The sequence below is a fragment of the Nothoprocta perdicaria genome, unplaced genomic scaffold (assembly GCF_003342845.1).
Source record: "Nothoprocta perdicaria isolate Ctin4 unplaced genomic scaffold, notPer1 scaffold_0, whole genome shotgun sequence".
In the NCBI taxonomy this organism is placed as follows: Eukaryota; Metazoa; Chordata; class Aves; order Tinamiformes; family Tinamidae; genus Nothoprocta; species Nothoprocta perdicaria.
In genome coordinates this window covers 12,953,920-12,973,466 of record NW_020454092.1, presented here as the reverse complement: position 1 = coordinate 12,973,466, position 19,547 = coordinate 12,953,920, and the positions used below count along the sequence as shown (strand labels likewise).

Genomic DNA, 19,547 nt, shown 5'->3' with positions numbered 1-19,547 from the left:
GCACTGGGACAGTCAAGGAGTTTGCCCCCTAAAACCTGGGCCATTCAGCTTTGCTTTTCACTATTAGTATTATTAATCTTCCCTGAGAAGGCATAGCAAGAGCTCTGCAGCAAAAGAGAGCCTGGGCTAACTCCAAAGCAGATGGCAAGAACGGTCTGCAGGTAGGCAGAACGGAACACACAGCAAGTGGCTCAAAGCCCAGAGGAATCAGCACAAAGGTGCCAGCTCCAAAGAGGCTGGCACCAGCAGAGGTCTGTGCAGGACAACTTCAGCAAGAGTCATCTCAGATGGGCTCCCTCCTCCCCAGGTGCAGGGGACCCTCCCAGAGGGTTCCCTCCCCAGCCTGGGTGCACGCCAAGGCCTCACCAATAGTGAACATGACGGTGTCAGCTAGCTGCACGTTGCTGATGCTGATCCGGGGAATGAGGCCAATCAGTCCTGGAACCACGTCAGAGTAGTTCACRTCAATAGTCTCAGCGATGGACTGGAACCCGTAGAGTAAGGCTTCTGTGTGCTGTCAGAGAGGGAGAGGGGCATTCAGAGCCATGCGCTGACCCCCAATGCTTTCTCCACCCCACATACCAGAGACTAGCTCAGATTCCAGCCACAGAGGGCAAGAAAGTTGAAAAAACAGAGATGACTGCAGAGTGAGAGCCAAAATGCACAACAGGCCTGAGGATACACCCACCCCAGCCTTCCTGCAGGACACACCGACAGCGTGGAAGTTATCCGAACACTTGCAGAACTGCAGGCATCTCACCTGCTGGGGCTGCAGCCTAAACTTGAGCGTCAGCAGACTCAGCCAGCGTGACAGGCGCCGTCTCAGCGCTCAGACAGCGGGAGCTGCGCCCAGACTGCAAGTCACTGCTGCTGCTGGCTGGCTACTGGCTTAGCTGCAGACAGTGATGAACGAGGTGCTGTTCCAGCCACCCAAATCTGACAGCAGCAGCTGGCTGATGAGGGTGTCAAGGTGAGCAGATACATGCTGATTATCCTGCTCTACAGAAGCTCCCTGGCTTTCCTATCCGCATTCACAGTGTCAGCTACATTGGGCTACCAGAGGCTCTCCTCTCACCCCACTGCTCAGGGCAGWGCTTTGGACACGAGTGCAAGGCAGGGAGGCAGCTTGCTGAGTGCCGAGAGGGGCAACCATGGAAAGCAAACCTGGCCCTTCCACATCTCACCCTTGCAGAGCTGCTTCCCCTGGCATGAACCAGGGTGCTCGGTGCTTCACAGAGCAGCAAGGTGGTGATGCAGAAAGGACATGGAAGGCCTCCAGCATTTATCATGTGCCACAATATCACAGCACCAGAACAAGACAGACAAAAATGAAAGACGAAGATCAGACCCCAGCTGCTCTCTGGCCTGCACTGAGGAACCGAGGAGCAGAAGACGACCTGTTCCTTTACCCCTAAAGAGCTCCTATGTCCCTTTGTAGGTTTGATGACCTGCAAGTGATGTGCTGACAAGATGATCGTACTCCTCACAAACCGGGTCTCTTCGCCCTCAACACTGCAGAGCGAGGGCCGCCTTCCCTGCCGCTGCCCAAGGGGCTGGCACACTCTCTGCCTGCCTAGCAGCCTGGGCTCCAGGTCCCTCACTTACCTGCCACGTGGATGGCTGCTCTGTGTTGGTAAGGAGACGTCCCAGTTTGTCATAGAGGCTGCTCAGGAGCTCAGCGCCCAGCATCTCATACACATACATCAATGTGTCAGAAATGTCCACCCTGCAGAGAAGAGAAGCACAGAAGTCTCCAGGTGCTATTGCCATCTCCTGCAGAGCTTTCCAGCTGTGGACATGCTATGTACCCTCCATTTTCCTGGCAGGCTGAAGACAGGCAGCATCTGCCCGCACAAACACCTAGCTAAACATTGCAGCTTAATATTGCAATTTGATCCCCACTCCCAGGGTTTCCTAGACAGGGCAGTCAGTGTCATGACACATACGACTCCTTTCCAAACTACCATCATAACTAAAGCTACCCTTACTGGAAGGGCCCATGTGCTTCTCTGGGTCTGCTCCCAGCACTGCATTTCTCCCAGTGCTCGGGCTCCAGGAGGCAGTTCTTGCCTGCCTAATAAGCAAACCCACACCAGAGCCCAGAGTCACATCCTGGCACAGAGCAACAAGCCCTGCTCCTGCCCCCCAGGCAAAGAAGGGCCTGGGCTGCAGCTGTACCTGTATATCCGAAACTGCTCCTTCTCATCTGAAGACCAGAAGCCATACTCCTCGTCGGAGGGGAACTGCGCCTTGTGCAGCAGCACATCTACGAGCTGGAAGTAGACGGGCCGGTACACCTGCTGGTACACGGCCTGCTTGTCCGGCTCAAAGGAGAGGATATCATCCTGGAGGGGGGAGAAGGAGTAAAGTAGGTGCTGTGGGGTAAGGAACTGGTGTGAGTTCACCTGCTGGTGAGAAGCTAACAGGCACCTCTAGCTCACACCAGAGGTAACGTGACAGAGGTAACTCCTGCAGCAGCAGTGTTACCTACGGGCAAGGTGCCAGCAGCTGTGCAGACCCTCAGGCATTTGGGAACAGTCCTGCTGCACAGACAGCACTGCTCGAGTGTGTCCTAGCCTCGGGAGCTGAGCGTGCCTTGGATCCCCCTTGGAACCGGTTCAAAGCAACCCACTTTGGTGCCTGGAAAGCACAGCCTTCTCTCGCCTGCCTACACGTGCTCAGACCCAAACCCACAGCACCAGGAGGCCGTGGGGAACTCGGGCGGTGTGGAAAGCCCACCCGGTGAGTCRGCTCCGCTGCAGGGAGCTGCCGGCGCAGCGCTGACGTCGCTCCCCTCCCTACCCACGCGCAGTCACACCGCATCAGATTGCAGAGGAAAGGAGTGTGGGGGGATGGACCGAGGCTAAAAATAGAGCATTCCCATGGAAGTGACGTCCTGCYGCCCTCCCTCCCGCCGGCGGCGAACGCCAGAGCATGAGCACTCCCCACTTCGGGGAGCAGACAGGCCCGGGGCTGCGGAGGAGCTGCTGCCCCCTCAGCCCGCACACAGCCCAGCGCAGGCAGCAAGGCTCTAAATGCAGGCTGGGGAGAAGCTCCCCGTGCATCACGAAAGCTGCCACCTCTTGCAGTCAAACATCCACCTCTGAGCCCTTGTAATAGTGAAGGTCGTCTCCAGCGCAGGGCTTTTACCTCCCTGGACACACCTGCTTTGTGGGGCTTGTCCCCTACGACCTCACAGGCTGCCACGGAGCCATCAGACCCGGTAAGGGCTGTCCTTGGCTGGCAGCGAGACAGGGAGCTGCTGGCTGCACCCTCTGCCAGCTCCTGTGGGACACAGCGGGAAGGAGGCGGGAGCCCAGCATGCGCCTTGAGCCAAGCCACACCATCGCACTGTTTACTAGGCTCGGCCTTGGTGAGCTAAACTCAGCCTTACAAGGCAAAAATACATGCCACTACGGGACTGGTAAGCATCAGAGGAAGCAGCTGTTCTTCCCCAGTGAACCTGGGCCACCTCTCCCAAAGCTGGGCTCAAGCCAGAGGTCTTCATACAAAGCAGGTAAATTCAGCAAGGAACTAAACAGTCAGGCCTGCTGCTGGGAAAACACTAGTGTGTGAAGTTTTAATGAGTTTTGTTAATGAGGCTCTTGAAGTCTGGCTCAGACTTCCAAGGAAAACTGAGGGTGGAAAAAGTAAGCCACGGGGCCAACATTTCTGAATGAACTCACCTAGAGTGGCTGTGAGCGCAGGGTGAGGGATGTGGGAATTGGGAGTCCTTGTAAGTTCTTGGGGGATAAATATAGCTGGACTAGGCACCAGGGCTTCTCAGCCTGCTGCTCACCATCCTCAATAACAGAGCCAAACCCAACAGCCATCTCTTTCCTTAGGAAACAGGAGCACATCAATGGCTGGGACCCCTTTCTCCCTCTCTGCCCTCCCCCACGCAGTGGCTGAGGATATCCATGAGGGGCTGCAATCCCAAACCTCTTCCACCCTGGCTCCATCCACATGCTTGTGCTCAGCCTCAAGCACCAGGAGAGCCCCAAGGCAGGCTGCCCTGCGGCTGCCACGGACCTGGAGTGTGTACCAGAAGGTGAGCGTCAAGGAACTGGTGGTTTCGTTGACAGGATAGTGCCCAGGGATGCCGGTGCAGAACATGATCATGTTTACGAGGGCCAGGAAGCTCTGCCAATGCTCCACCTGGTCCAACAGGGCCCTGCGGAGCAGAGAACATGGTCAGGGCAGCAGCAACACTGCAGGTCGGGCCTCTCTACAGAGCACATGCAGCACTCAATGCAGGACAGATCCTGAATGAAGCAGCAAGGAAACAGCGGGCTGCTCCCAACTCCACTGCTATCGCAGCTCCCAACATCGCTGTTGGGCACCGAAGGGCACCTGCAGGAATTGCCACAGGAATCACAGAGTAATTTAGTCTGGAAGGGACTTTTGGGAGAACACTGCACTCAACCCCATGCACAAAGCAGGAAGGAAGCACCTCAGCACATGGGCTGCTAATGCCTCAAGCAGAGCTGAACTGTGATACCTGGCACACGCTGTTCCCAACACCACTTCCCACTGCAGACATACTTCCACTGTTAGTGTGGGCTCTGTGCTGCACTAACAGGACTAGGAGTCCAGAAACCCCATTGCCCCCTTGTCTCACACCTAAGCACTTGCAAGGCAGCAGCCTGATATCAGCAGCCTGGGAGCAAGTGCTCCAGCCCAGCCTCTGGAGAAGATGCCAAGATTTCAAGCAACGTGGGCTTGTCGAGGGAGAACTGAAGCAGAAGGAAGGATCAACTGGCCAATTTCTTCTTTCAGGGACCCTCCCCTGCTCCCTGACACAGCACAACATGCACATGAAGAGAGAGGTGCAGGCACTCACCGGGAATGGTTCTCCCCCAAGGCCACAGCAATGCGGCAGATCCCGTGCGACGTCTCCATGTCCCCGCTCTGGACCGCCTGGCGCAACTGTTCTTGAAGCCCCAGCACAGGGGGGATGAGTTTCAGGAGGGTATTCACATACCTGCAAGGAGAGCCTGAATCAGTGCACAGCACCACAGCACAAGGGAGACACAGAGAGTCTCCTATTGCACTCCCAAAGCTCCTGCTTTCCTTAGTTTGCTAGGGGAAGRCTGCTTTGGGGATGAGACAACCCCTGAAGGCTTTGTTGCTTACAGGAACTCCCCTCGCGAGCCGGGGACAGGCACTGCTGGATGAAGCCCAACACTGAAGCCCTASGTGTTTCAAGAGAGAAGGCTCTGCAGATGGAGAACAGGGCCGAGTCAGCTGAAGGGACAACACACAAGCTCCGCGCAGACTCCCCATTACACCAAGAGGTCTGCCAGCCCCTGTCCTGCTGCCCGGCACCGTCTGGGCTGGCGGCGACTGTCGCCGAGTGTGCCARCCCCGGCTCACAGCGCGGCTCGGCAGGACTCACGGAGATGGCAGGCGGGAAAGGGGCAGAGACTGGCGCCCTTTGGGCCCTGCATCACACCTGCCTTCAGGAGCGCTGCTTAGGGCTGCGCTAAAGGCAGCCAGGACGGCCAGGGAAGCAGCAAGCCGCAGCTTCGCCGAAGGCACGGGCAAATCCAGACCTTGCTCTCCGCCCAGTTCACTGCCACAGAGAGTGCAGGGATTCTCCTGCTGACGGAGCAGGAAGGGCATTGGGRAAAATCAGGCAGTTCTGCCACATGGAAACACAAGCACCCGCTGCAGCTGGATAGCAGGGGCCGCCTCCRCCCGAGCCTGCTGCTACAGATGGATGCGGGCCCCTCCGCACGCCCCGGGCCCCAGCCCGCGCGCTGCCCGCCTGCTCCGGCACTAGCGCTCCCGGCTCCGGAGCGGCGCTCCAGGCTGCGCTCCAGCGGCGCCTGCTCTCCAGGCTCCCCTGCGCTGATAAGTGATGGTAACCAAGGCAACAGGAGGCAGCAGCGAAGGTGAAGAGCAGCCCGAGGCCGAAGCCAGAGAGAGGCTGTGCGGGAGGCTGAGGAGCCGCTGTCACTCACCCAGCCAGCGAGGCATGTTATCAGGGGATGCGGCTATCCCGCAGCTCCTCATCCTGGGATGCGGCTATCCCGCAGCTCCTCATCCTGGGATGTGGCTATCCCGCAGCTCCTCATCCCAGGAGGTCGCTGCAGGGCTGCTGAGGACAAGGGCAGAGCCCAGCCCAGAAAGCAGCTCGCCTGCAGAGCAGGGCCAGGGCATCTGTTTTGGCAAAGCCGGCACAGAGAGGGGCACAGTGTGCAGTCAGGCAAGGCTGCCTGTGCACAAGGAGYCCTGCCAGCCTTGCCAGGAGACGGCACCACGTTGGCTGGCACAGACTGCCCCACACGCAGCCCTTCTGCAAGCCCTGCTGAGCACCTCCGTGCAGCCAAAGCAGGGCAGGGTGAGGACCCAAGGCCACCCCAGCTGCATCAGGCCTCCGAGGCCACCCAGTCAAGCAGCCCATCTCCAACGACGGACGCTGGGAACGCCTACGACTGCATGAAYGTGGCCAACACACGGTGATATTCCCTTATTTTTTTCTCCAGGCTCCATTGATTTGGAGTACAGATCTCCTCATCAAGATTTGGTATCTTTATATTTCATAGCTTAACAGGTTTTTTTTCTTCTGAGAGTTTGTCCAGCTACTTYTCTACTTGTCAGACCCCCCTGAACTTCAGCCTCCCCCGGTCCCTGCAGCACAGGTCAATCCCCCACCACGGGAGCACTTTTGTTCTTCCTGAGACCCACTCTGACTTCCTTATTGGAGAGAAGCAACACAACTGAGCGGGGGACACCCCCCTGCAACCACCAGGTGGTTGCACAAGATGCAGGCAGCTCACATGGGCAATCTGATCTGTTCTCATCTGAAACCTGAAACACAGAGCGTTATGACCTGATGAAAAAAAGAAATAAAAAAGTATTCAAAAATCTGTTTCTAATGAAGTTCTGGGAAAACTCTTCTAGCGAGATTCCTCTTCTGGGATTCAGTACTAGTTGCCAGGACTGGAAAGAGAAGGGCCAGATGCCACGTGATCCCACCAGCTGGACCACAAGAGGAATACCCTGCTTATTTCTGAGAGGCTCCTCGGTGTCTGACACCCACTCCCCACCACTTGAATCATGTGGAGATCCCTCCTCATGGAGATCCCTCTCTGCTACCCAACACCATCCACCAGGTTGGAGGAGCGTGGGCAAGAACCTCAGCTCTCCYACTCCAGCACAATCTAGCCAGCTTAGTCAGAGGATAATCTTTAAATAAAACACAACCCAGCCCAAGCCTCCTCTGCAAAAGAGATGCAACAATATCTTAGTGCCTGTCCTTCTGCGACTCAGGAGCTTCCTACTGCTCCCAAGATGGAAGGTCTGTAAATAGATGGAGTCCACAGGCTTCTGCCCAAGCATCCAAGGTTTCTTCTCAAGAATTCCAAACCCTAGCAGAGGAGCAGTGTCCAAGCAGTCCCAAATGGCACATGAAGCTGAGCCTGCCTGAGAGACAGCACCATTCTCTGGGGAAGCAGAAGGGTTCCAACCGCCTAGCCGATAAGCAGAGCAAACGCCGTCCACCTACGAATCCCTGCTACATCTTTTCTAGTAACACCTCGGAGGCAGGAAGGCAAGYGCCGCTTCCTCCTTTTCCAGAGCAAGGATTGGAAGCTCCCAGCACACATGACTTACCCAAAGGTGAGGCAGTGCCAAGGCCAGAACGAGAACACTGTGTTCCAGCCTGCGCTGCCACACTTGGCTCCGGACCATCCTGCCTCTCCCGCAGGCTGCAAAGCCAGGTTCTCGTGACGAGAAGCAACGCTAAGGGCCAGAGGAGCTATAAAAAGCCTCGTTTCTGGTGGTACTCGGAGCAGGCTGCCGCAGGAGAGCCTCTGCCTCCTCGCTCCAAGCCCCTGGCAGCAAGGGGGGATGCTGGCCCAGCAAGGCTCCGACCAAGGAGCCGCCGAGGAGCGCAAGGACGCGCTCAGAGCGGCAGCGCTGCCCCTGCTGCCTTTGCCCACGCGCTCCTGCTGCTCCGCCGCGCTCGGACACGGCTGCCTCCAGGTGCTCCCTCCGCGCACGGTCCCCACTGGCAGGASGGGGCTGCAGCATGAGGAGAACCTTGCAGTGGGGGTCCCCTTTCGAGCCAGCGCCCTCCTGGGAGGGTGGCTCACAAGCTGTCCCTCAGCGGCAGGAGCAAAGGACGCCCAGSGTCAGGCCAGGCTTAGCTCTGCTCCCTGGTGACGGGGACAGACATCCAACCTACTGCAGCTGCCCCCTCAACCCTGCTGACATGATCACAGGATGGGCAGACATTGCACCCACAGCGATGAAACCTCTCTGCCCCAATCCCAGCAGGTCAAACGTAGGAATAGACCTTTTAGAGTTTTTTTTAAATGCAGCTTAGCACTGGCCCTTTTCTGAAATTAAAAATACACCTGCAGGACTCTGCTCTGCAGAAATGTTAATGAAGACAGCTGGGAGGAGCGGAAAAGAACAGCACAAGGGCCTGCGAAAACCACGGGAACCTGAGGGAATCAGGGGAGCCCAGCGACAAACCCTGCCATGGGGCAGCACCCCCAGAGCGCTCCGTGACATGTGGAGGGCCGGGCAGCACGGAGGATGCTCCGAGCCTGCGGATGCCGCGGGCAGCGGAGCCCGGTCCTGCTAGAACAAAGGAGGGAGACGGCGGCTGGGAAGCAGCACCAGCTCGGAGCCTGCCGAGGAGAGACAGAAAGGTCAGGAGGCTCCCCGGGGGCTCCGGAGCACTGGATGTGCCGGGCTGAGCACAAAGCCGCAGGGGCGGGACTGCCACGGCTGGCAAGGAGGCAGGCACAGGAGGGATGGGAAGGAAGGAAGGATACAGGGAACAAAGGGGAAGGGAGCCCCAAAGGTCTGGGGCAATCYGTGGTCGCCCTGCCAGCCTGAGGGCTCCAGCCCCAAGCGCTGGAGGAGGTCGGTGCATTTTGAGCGCTAAGGAAATGTGGGTAGGAGCAGGGCACCGGGGTGCTGCCCGCCTGTGTCCACATCTCATCACCTGCTCGCAGCCCCACAGGCAAGGTCAGGGGACCAAGGCAAGGAGGCAGTAAGCAAAGCCCTGCCTCGCACGGAGGGACAGGAATGGGCTGCTACACGGCTCCAAGGAAGAGCAGCAGCCACACAGCAAGCAGCAGTCCCCTCCTGGGGCTGTCTGAGCCCCCAAAGCCACAGGGGCTGCAGGGCACATGCGGATCCAGCTGCTGTGGCCTGAGGAATGCTGAGATACAAGGGCAGGAGTGGGCTAAGAGTCAGGCCAGGGCAACAGCTGAGACAAACACAAGGACATCTGCAGCCCCTAGGCAGAAGACAAATGGGGCATCCATGGGAATGCCCAAGGGAAGGCATCTCCAGGCATTAGGAAAGGGCTATGAGCAGCAGTACCCACCCTTGATATCAGAAGGAGCAATCGGAGCTGCGGGAGGAAGACCAGAGCTCGCCCATTGTGTGCACGAGACAGGCACAGCAGAGAGAAGGGAGTGCAGCACAGTCCCATTTCTATCCAGTCCCCTATTTAGTGTCCCTCTCTAATTGGCACGCGTCCCTCCCTATCGCCCTCATCCACCACACAGGCATACCAGGGCCCCTCTGGAAGGGCAGAAAGCCACCTGCCCATGCAGCTATTTGTGAGCAGCAGCTGGACCGGACAGCCAGGTGCTGCAGAGGGCACTTGTGCCCCCTGCCCTGGGGTATCACCGCCGAGCTGACACCCCAGCACCCCACTTCTGAAGACATCCAAGCCCGCAGTGCTTTGCAAAGCGGTGCCCAAGGCAGCCCCTGTCCCGCGCGGCTGGCGATGCCGGGGCGGCCGCGCCACGCGGCGCCTGGCAGGGCAGCCCTGGTGACAATGACACTGCTGTCCGGGRGCCCGCGCTGCGTGGGGCTGACACCGACCAGCCCGCAGGCCGGCTGCTCGCCCCCTCGCACAGCCTGCTCGCACAGGCGCTCTGCCGCGGGTCACTAACGAGGAATCRCATCCTGGGGGCTTCCCAGACTCAAGGGAGGTGAAAGGGATGGARGGCAAAGAGCCAAAAATGTCAGGAGTGCCTGTCACCTGCTTAAGCAGCCTGGTTTTCTACACCAACCTTGCTACAAGGGTTTGGMCTGGCCCCCAGCCTCTGCCTGTTGTGAGGAAGAGCTGCCTGTGGTTGTCTTGCGAATGCCACCAAGCACACAAGGTGCCCCTGCGCGCAGCCCTGCTGCGTCACAGCCCTGGCAGGCTCCTGCGCTCCACAGGGTCCGCAATTCCCACAGGCAACACCCTCATCCCTGGAGACCTCCAAGCCACCCCCYGTGCCCCCAAACCAGGCGCGGGAGCCACGCGCGGAGCCTCGGCAGCAGCGTGCGTGCCGTGCCGCAGCGCCCGCGCAGCCCTGCCTCCAGCGAAAGCCTCCTCTTCCCCGGCACACAGGGAAGGTTGCTAGGCAACTCGGAGGAGATGTGACCAAGGGAAGCAGAAGCAAATGCACTTCTAGCAAATGCACTTTTGCGGGCATCGGTCCCGAGAGCCGACAGCGGCTCTGCCAAGCAGAAGGGCTCGGGGCCCTGCAGCGCGGCCCGGGCAGCGCCTTCCCGGCCTGGCTGGCAGCTCCRCTTTTCCGGGGACAGTCGCAGACAGGAACAGAAAAAAGGAGGAGCACTCAGCTGGACTGGGCCGTGGGAGGCAGGGGGAGGGAGCAGCCAGACAGCTCTGCTGTAGTTATCTACGCTTCCAATAAGCTCCTTGGCTGGAGCAGAGGCACGAGGGCAGCAGGGGGTCTCTGAGCTCTCCCTGGCCCCTGCCGAGGCAGCTGCTCCGCAGTCGGGCGCTGCAGCGTCTGGCGCACGAGCCAGAAGGGCATTAGCCCTGTCTGCTGGAGGAGGGGGTGGGGACGGGCCGTGGCTGCCTCCTGCCCCTGCGAGGCAGGGCTGAGAGCTGCCAGGCGCTGCCTGCCCCACGCAGAGGGTCAGGATGCAGGAGCTGCTGCAGGGACTGGGACCAGCACGGCGGTGCGGAGCACACTGCTCCAGACCGCGTGCTGCAGCCCACGGGGAGGACGGGCCGCACGGGCGGCAGCAGCCCCGCTCCAGCGCAGCCCGAGCGGGCAGGCAGGCGCTGGGAATGCCCTCCTGCAAGGTGGGCAGCAGCAGCACACAASCAGCAAAGCTGCCTGCAAGCCAAGCACAGGGCCAGCCTTCTCAGGACCAGCCATCTCCGCTGGAGCTGCTTTCCACGCCCCCTGCCTCCAACCCTGTCGTCATTGTTGCCAAGGCCTAATGGCAGTGAGAAAAAAAAGCCTGGTTTTTCTTTCCCTTTCCACCCCCATCTCTCAGTAGGTCTCCAGGAGCACCTGCCTGCAGTAAGAAAGGTGTGGGAGAGGCAGCCCTTACCTCTGGGCATCCGGCTGGGAAATGGCATTGACAACAGCCTCCACCGCCGTGTCAAAGAGCTCGGGGTCCTGCAGGGAGGCGAAGGCTGCTTGGATCAGGTTCTCGCAGTCCATCAGCGGGATCTCCAGCTGCACCCAGCTAGAGAAGCACTTCAACACCTTCTGCTTGATGAAGCCCGGGGAGTCCTGCTGCTGCAGCAGCTGCTCCAGCAAGGGGAAGACAGAGCCGCACTCCTGCGCCAGGACGCTGCGCACCTGGCCCTTGCGGTACTGCGGCAGGCGGCTCGTCTGGAACTCCTCGGGCAGCACGGTGAGCAGCTCCAGCAGCGCCAGGCAGCGCGCCCGCCCGTCCACGTTGGAGTCCTCGGCCTGGAACATGCGCACCATGTCGGCCACGGCGCAGGGCCAGGCCTCGGGCATCATGCTGAGCGCCAGCGAGGCCAGCGCCACGCACAGCCGGGTGAGCACGATCTTGGAGCCGCTGGCGAAGCGGGTGATGTGCGTGAAGAGCTGCGACTTGAGGCTCTCGTACTGATCCGCCGGGATGTCGTTCCAGTAGCGGGAGATCTTAATGTGCAGAGCGCTGGCGCCGAAGTACTGGATCTCGGGCACCTTGTCCATATTGAGCAGCAGCCAGCTGAAGTGCCATGCTTGGGGCGAGACCTGGGCCTGCATCAGCCATTTCTGGGCCAAGTTCTTGTTCTCGATGTTTGGGTCGTAGTACAGCTGATGGAGAGCCTGAAAGAGACAGGGGAGCATCTTAGGACCAAGGAACACAGTTGTTTGTGTTCATAGCAGCACCACAGACTGCCCACCAGCAGGTGCCCTGTGAAACCAGCCCGCCTCCCAGCCTTGCACTAGTACAGCCCAATTTGGACGGCCTCCTTCATTAGGCTCTCAGGGCAGTGAGAGATCTGGCAGCAGGAGAGAAGCTGYAAACTATTTTCCCCTCCTCCTCTTCTAAACCGGCACTCTGGAATATTCTTCTCCTTACTCATCTCCCATCSTCTCCTTCACTGAGACTGAACCTGTCAGCCTCTTTTCTGATTCACGGTCACAGGGGAGTCTCACAACACTCCACAGCACTGAGCACGGTTAGGCCACAGGTGCACAAAGGAAAGGTCCATACTCTAATTCCTGCCTTTCACCTCAACTGACTTGGAGAAAACTACAGGTGGATTCTCCACATGGCCAGCAGAAAGCCTGTATCTGAGTTCAAGGAAAATAAGAGCCACTGCAGATATTTCTGCCTGTCAGGTTTTACAGACCACAGTCACTAAGCTCCAGGATTAATCTCTGCACAGAGTCCCTTTGAAGTATTCCCAAACCCGCCCAATTACGACTGTGCCAGGCTGCTGGGAGAGCGCACATTTAATCCCGCCTCTGCCACTAGCTCCCAGCACAGTCTGAGATTCTTCGTTCACTTTCCTCATACAAAAAAAYGAGAACATCACTTACCTGCTCAAACAGGCTCTGAGATACCTAGCTGCTGCTTTGCAGAGCTCAGAGCCCCACGTGAAGGGCATTACAGGGGCTGCTGGGCTTTATTTGCAGGGGAGTGTGACACAGCCCTTACAGGCAACGCTAATAAAACGCTTGTCCTGCMCGGGTGTGAGACACGCCATGCGCTGGGCAAGGGGAGCTCTGCTCCAGCAGCAAACCTACCTGCAGCCGGGGACTGAATGCAAGGAGAGAAAACTCTGCTGGCAAGGGCGGGCAGAGCAGCTGCAGCGTGAACGGGCCAGGGATGAGGGAGCACAGTACATGGCTCATGACAGAAATGCCTTCCTGTACGCATCTCCGRGAGGTATACAGGGAAAATACAGGGAAAAAATGACCCCTTCCCTATCCCTCAGATGCCACAGCAGCACAGAACAGCCCTATCCAGTGCTGTCCAGCCTGGTATGCTGGCTCCAACCGCAGGCAAAACCAGWACTGAAGAATAAGTCTTACAGAAGCAACACGGTATTATAAGCAGATACCAGGGGGGAAGCATCTCATGTGGRTGCAATTTGGTAACCAGTGATGCCCTGGTAGACGAACCAGAAGGTAACTGCACTTCTCCCGACCTCCATCAGCAAGCAGTGAGCTTTGCTGCTTYGCACAGCATGTTTCATTTCCAACCACTGACTTCATACTCCAGGAAAAGGCAATGGCACTTGTCAGGCTATCTGCACCCACTGCCCCTCGACACCAAACCAGAAGAAGCTTCCAGCTGCTGCAGAGGATCTTTTTGTGGCCCTGTCCTGACTCCAGGTCTCAAATATCCTCCTCTTCTCCCCCTGGAAGCTCTCTGAAATTCTTCTGTGATTCTTGCACCTAGGAGAGGATTTAAATCCTATTTTTAAGCATGCAAAGCTGGCAGCCTAGGGCACAGCAACGAGCTTCCTAAGCAAGTGCCAGTACCTCATGCTGCTCCCTTGCTCGAGACCAAAGAGCACGACAAAATGGCAGGCACAGCACAGAGAAAGCCTTGCCTTGGACACCATTTAAAATGTCTATTTTAAAGACTTAAACAGTGTCAGGGCAGGGGGGAAATGAGGATATAGGCCACACTTCTGAAAAGGAAAGAGGCTGTGAAAGATGCATYAGGAGGCGCAGCCGGGCAGCACAGTCTGTGGCGGTGCTTCTGTTCCCCCAGAAGACACATGCCGAGACAGAGAGAAAGCTGACCCTGGATGGGGAGGGCACGGGGAGCGAGAAACCTGTCCCAAGGCACAAGGCACCAAGGGAAGTCCAAGGGAAGCTGCCCAGCGACCTGAAACCTTGCTCTGTCCTCGCTTATTCAGGACTCTGGCTGGAGAATCACTGAATTGCTGGGGGAGAGCTAAGCACTGGCTCTCTCCCCCTCAGGAAAGACTCAACTTCATTATTGACGTGCAGCTGAAGATGGGTTAAAAGCTCAACCGCCTTTGGGGCTAGGARGCTGCCCCCCCTTATGCAGCTAGCGAGTGTCCTGCTCTTTTGCTGGAGACTGAGTCATCCTGCAGCAGGGCTCGAGCAGGGGCTCCCAACTCCCTTCTCCTCTCGCTGTCTGGAGTSTCTTTTATTTGCTCCTGTCAGAGCTTGCTTCCTATTTTCTTCCCGAACAAATTCTCGCTTCAGATTTACAGAGACTGTCACAGTCTATTCATTTCCTTCCCTGCTCCCTGGGCATGGACACAGCAGACAAAATGCAGGAGGGGAGCATTCCTCCTGCCYGGCTCTCCAGCCTGGGATCCTTCCCAACCTCCTCCAGTTACGCTCCCATTCCTCTATTAATTTGTTTCTTCCATTTTGAATATTTTTCCTGTCAATACTTCAAGAACTGTGCAAAAAGAAAAACATGTCCAGTTTTAGCAGGAAAGGCTCCCAAGGGGCATTCATCACCCAGCAACACCTTCTGGAGAGCCTCTCCTCCCTAGGGAAGGGAGGCCAGGCAAGTTTTCCAGGGGAAGCCCAGAGGATTKTGCACTAGAGTATCTGCCGTTGAGCATGTCTGTAATGATCTGGAAGAGTGGGGGAACAGTGAGATGACAAAGTCTACTGACCAAGCTGAATYGCCTCAGATCTTCAAAACTAAACCTCACTACAAAGGGCAAAAGGCATCTCTCTGAAATTCAGCACGGAGAAACTTCAGGGAGTCACAGGGGAAGCAACAATAAAGGCCTCGGAGCTACCTATTACCTCTCAGGAAAGAGATCGTGACATTTTCATAGACTGTTTCATGAACCGTTAAGAAAAATCCTTCCCTGGCTATAAAACACAGGACGATATCCCCACCCCAGAGCAAGTCTCCATACAGCAAACTACTGGAGGCAGAAAGCAGCCTGGAAGAGCGTCCCGGCCGAACTCTTCGTGTCCCCCATCCCTTGGATGACAACGAACCTGCTCCTCCACCATTAGACCTGTAACCCGAGAGCTGGGGAGCAGCCCTGCTGCCGGCTATGTCCCTCGGCCAGGCACGAGCTTTCTCCAAAATCTCCTGTGCTTGGCTGAAAGTAACCCAAGATCATTCCGTGGGTGTTCCCTGCTCCCAAAACTGCTGTCAAGTCCCCGTTAGGTTCTCATTACTTACGTGCTATCAGACAGAATCAAGGCTATGTTGCGGCAGCAGAGCTTCCCAACAGACGTAGGCTGGAATTCCTACTCTGGCGGTTTTGGAAGCCCAAGGAAGTTACTGCCAAGCAAGGAACACTGCTCTTAGGCAGTTCTTTGATATCCTTAGAGAAAGGGAACCGCAGCAGCTGCTGCTGCAAGCCCAGCATCTCTGGAGCCTTCACCCTTGGAGCTTTCATGGAGAGCAGCGGAACAGCCACTTCTCTCCCTGATGGCACTAAGCAAACCAACTAAAGCCGGGCCTGCYGGCTGGCCGGAGGTGGGTGAGCAGCTGGGTGGTGTTGGTTGGGTGCTGCCCGGGGTGAGGAGAGGCCCCTGAGCTGTGCAGCTCCCCTGCCTCACACGGAGCGCGGGTTCCCTGCCGCTCCTCGGGGCTCCACGGAGAGCGGGCACATCTCCCGGGGCTGACGCACCAAGCAAGGAGGCACAGGGACRCTCGCAGCCAGACGGGGAAGAGGCCAAGCCGCAGAACCTGCTCGCCCTGCGCCAGCCCAGGGGCAGGCTGCTCGCCCAGCACCACGTTGAGGGAGCACCGGAGGCAGCGGCGGCGGCGGYGACCCCTTTCCCGTGCCGCGCTCCGTGGCCTTCCCGGCCGAGCGCACTCGCGCAGCCGCCGCTCCGAGCGCCGCTGCCATTTCCAGGGCTCCGCGAAGCRAACGCAGCGCAGGTCCTGCCCCTCGGCGAAGCACTGGAATGGCAGGAAGGCCRAGCTGAAAGCAGCCCCAGAAAGGCAGCAAGCTGCCCAAGCGCTAAGGACACCAAACGAACGGGAAATAAAGCCCTGTGTGTTGCCAGGCCTTGCTGCTCCCGGGCACCCTCAGCGCGCACCAAGAGCAGCCTCTTTCCTAACGTGGAGAGCCAAGAACTGCTGCAGACTTGTAATAAAATAACTGCATTAACGTCCATGTCTATGTCTTCTTGTCACCTTGGGGAACAAATTCACAAGCACTCTGAGACAGGAATTCCTGTTGGGGCCCAGGGTCCCATCCCACAGATCCCTGCCGTTGCCGACAAGAGGATCCAGCTAAGGCCCCACAGAGCGAAGGTGAATCCTGGCAGTCATGGGTGCTGACCCATCCCACTCATGACACAGGAAAGAGCACGAAGCTCRGCACAGGTTGGTCCAGGATGGAAGCTACCCCCTGTGCTGGAGTGAGATCTATTAAATGGTAAATAAAATGACTCCCGGCCTCCCTTGCTGTCACCAGCACGTCCCCCTCCCAGGGTCCCTATCTCACCATCGCAGGCAGGGCTGCCTCCTCACACACAGACAGGCTGCTTCCAGGTGACAGCCGGACAAGCCACCCCAGCATGGCACCAGAGGGGAACCCTCTGCTCCCATCCCATAGCTATCCCCATCAAGGTTCAAGGAGACAGGCAGGGACRTTTTCCCGAGGAAATGGGATGCACTTGTGCATCTCTCCTGCTCCCCGGGGCAGGAGGCAGCCCCTGCAGCTGCCACATCCCCTCGTCTCAGCCGGCGGTGATCAAAGGCTGCAGCCCCGGGAGAGGCTCCGGACGCCGCCTCCGCCCCAGCCCGCCTGCCCACCCCGCTGGAGAGGCTTTCTGCCCTCGTCAGGCATCCCCGGGGAGGCAGCAGCCAGCGGGGAGGCCCGCGGATGCCAGGCCGCTAATGCGTGCGGGAGAAGACGTCAGGAAAGATAACAAGCACCCAGGGGATGAGGGGCCAGGGAAGGAAGGGCCTAGAAGGAACCAGACAAAACAAAGCCCTGCACTTGGGATGCTCACCCAAGAAYGGGTCATTTTCTTTCTTATCAGAATAAGAAATAAGAAAGAAATTTGCCCCAGATTGTGTTTGGACAGATTTGGAGTAGATTCAACTGCAATGAAAGCAGGTAACGGTCTGCATTCTCCTCCTGTCCCTACTACCCATCTGCAGTGTCAGGTGCTACCAAGTTTGACCCAAAGGAGACCAAAACGAGCCCTGCACTGCGGCCTCCCTCTGCTCCCCCGAGACGGGAGCAGGGCTGGATGTGTGCAACCACCCCGATGGGGCAGAGCTCACGCTGCAGCAGCAGCTCCCTCCACCTGCCCCGCGTCGCGGAGCCCCACCACGCTCAGCCCAGCAGGGCGGGCAGATCGTCCCCAAAGCCCGGAGCTCTTGCTTGATTCAGCCTCCGATTTTCACCTTGGGTTCTGCCACCTGCAAAGGCAGAGCCTTGCTGAGCAGCGGCAGGAAGGAGCCCAGAGCTCCTGCCCAGCACGGTCACACCAGCTTCTTCCAGCTGCATTTAAACCAACACAGCATTTAGGTCAGGCTTGGAATAAGAATGAAACAGCAAGGGACAAGAGCCCTAAGGGGGACTGCAGGACCCTGGCACAGCAACCTTACCAGAACAGCGCAGCCACAGAGGTGCCCGCTGCCTTCCAGGTGTCTAGGGAAGTGCTCTGCGTGGAAAGACGGAGCAGAGGGGCAGAGCTCTGCGGATCCCGGAGCTCGGCCGTGCAGCCCCCAGCACCCCTGGGCTCCTGCAGCCCCCCAGAGCCTCCCGCGCCTCCGGCCGCCTGCACGGACACCTCCCTTCCAGCTACACACGGAGCACACGGAGGCCTGCGGGACCGCGCACCCACGGCCTCTGCCCAGACCACTGACAAAATAAAATGTTGAAAAAATAAAAATAGGAAAAAAAAAGGAAGCATCTTCCCCGTGATCGGAATCTTCTCCTTCAAGGCCCTCTGAAGGGCTGACAGGCCGTATCTGAGGGAGGTTTCCCTGGTTACAGCTGCTCACGTATTCCAGCACAAGACCATTTCCACCCTGGCTCTCCCTCTGACCTGGGTAGAACCAGCTCTGTCCTCTGTTCCCAACCCCAGCATTTCCCCTCACTAATTCAGAGTGAAGCTGAGCCCTGGCTTTAATTAGTACTCAGCACTACTAATAGCGCCAGGCACAAAATTTGACAGGCAGAAAAACCCCAGCCAGCAGAAGCATCATTTAGATGTCAGCATCAACTCCAGCAAAGTGGCTCTACCCACAAGTCCTCCCACGAGTCCAGCCCCACAAGGATCCAATTTTTTGCTCGATTTGCATCTGAAATAGCCTACAGCCCTTCTTTGGGAATGCAGATATGGGAGGGCTCTAAGCAGTGGTGAGTCCCTGAGCTTGCCCTGAATCCACCCCACACTTGTTCCTCCCTGGAGCCCGACGCGGGCAGCGGTTCGAGCTGACGGCACGGGGATTTCAGCGCAGTGTCCCCAGCCCCTCTCCGCCAGCGCTGTCCCGCGGCGCAGCTGCGTCTCGCAAGGATGTCAAGCGAGACGGCAAAGCCAATGACATGGCAGAGGCTCCGAGCCGCCSGCAAAGCCTCGGAGCCGCCGGCAAAGCCTCGGAGCGGCGGAGCTGGGCATGCTGGGGGAGGGGAGGGCCGCATCCCGCAGGGCACATTTGCCTGGAAGGCGGCGCGGATCCGAGCGCTGCTTCCCGCACAGCCCCGCAGGGCCGGGCGCCGCCGCCAGCCCCCAGCCGGGCACCGCCAACCTCCCCACAGCCCCATTGTTGGGGCTAACAAAGGAGCGGTTTGTGTTCCACCGGGAGAGGGRAAACCAGAGGCAAAAAGCGCCCCGGTGGCGCTGAGCGCAGGCAGGGTGAGCCGCGGCACGGCKCCTTTCCGTAGCATTTTGCAGATGTTGGCTAATCCTCGCTGCCGCTTCCCACCTCCTTTTCACTGGCAGACCCCAAGGCAGCCGGAGAGCTGGCTCCTCTCACCTTGGAGCACACGGGGAACTGGAGGGCGGTTACAAACCTCACATTCCACATCACGGGTATCCAAGATGCTGGACAAGCTCCCGGGCATGGGGAYGCGTGTGGAAGCAGCGGTGCGTCCCCAGGGACCATCCATCCCTTCCCAGGGAAAGGCGGGCGCCGGGATGGCCGGGAGCTGCCGGATGGAGGCGAGAGCCGGCCGGGCGCTCGCTGCCGCATCCCGGCTCCGCCGCCGCCAGCACCGCCCGGGGAGCCGGGGCCGCCTCGGGCAGCGCTTGGTGCCTGCCGGGCTCGGACACCGGGGCAGGGCAGCGCCGCGGCGGAGCGGCCGCGGGACCGGCACCGGCACCGGCACCGGGCCGGCCCGGGCACGAGCGGCACCTGCCACCGCG

The 19,547-nt window shown here is 58.7% G+C and overlaps 1 protein-coding gene across 1 annotated transcript in view; it reads right to left on the bottom strand.

The window, feature by feature from the left end:
- The window catches only part of IPO13 (importin 13), a 35,544-nt gene that overhangs the window by 14,184 nt on the left and 1,813 nt on the right, over positions 1 to 19,547 (bottom strand). The window contains exons 3-8 of the mRNA XM_026053452.1: positions 11,335 to 12,071; positions 4,844 to 4,984; positions 4,033 to 4,174; positions 2,179 to 2,345; positions 1,606 to 1,726; positions 367 to 514 (exon numbers count right to left, since the gene is read on the bottom strand). Of these exons, the coding sequence (XP_025909237.1) occupies positions 367 to 514; positions 1,606 to 1,726; positions 2,179 to 2,345; positions 4,033 to 4,174; positions 4,844 to 4,984; positions 11,335 to 12,071 (1,456 nt within the window). The remainder of the gene's footprint in view (positions 1 to 366; positions 515 to 1,605; positions 1,727 to 2,178; positions 2,346 to 4,032; positions 4,175 to 4,843; positions 4,985 to 11,334; positions 12,072 to 19,547) is intronic.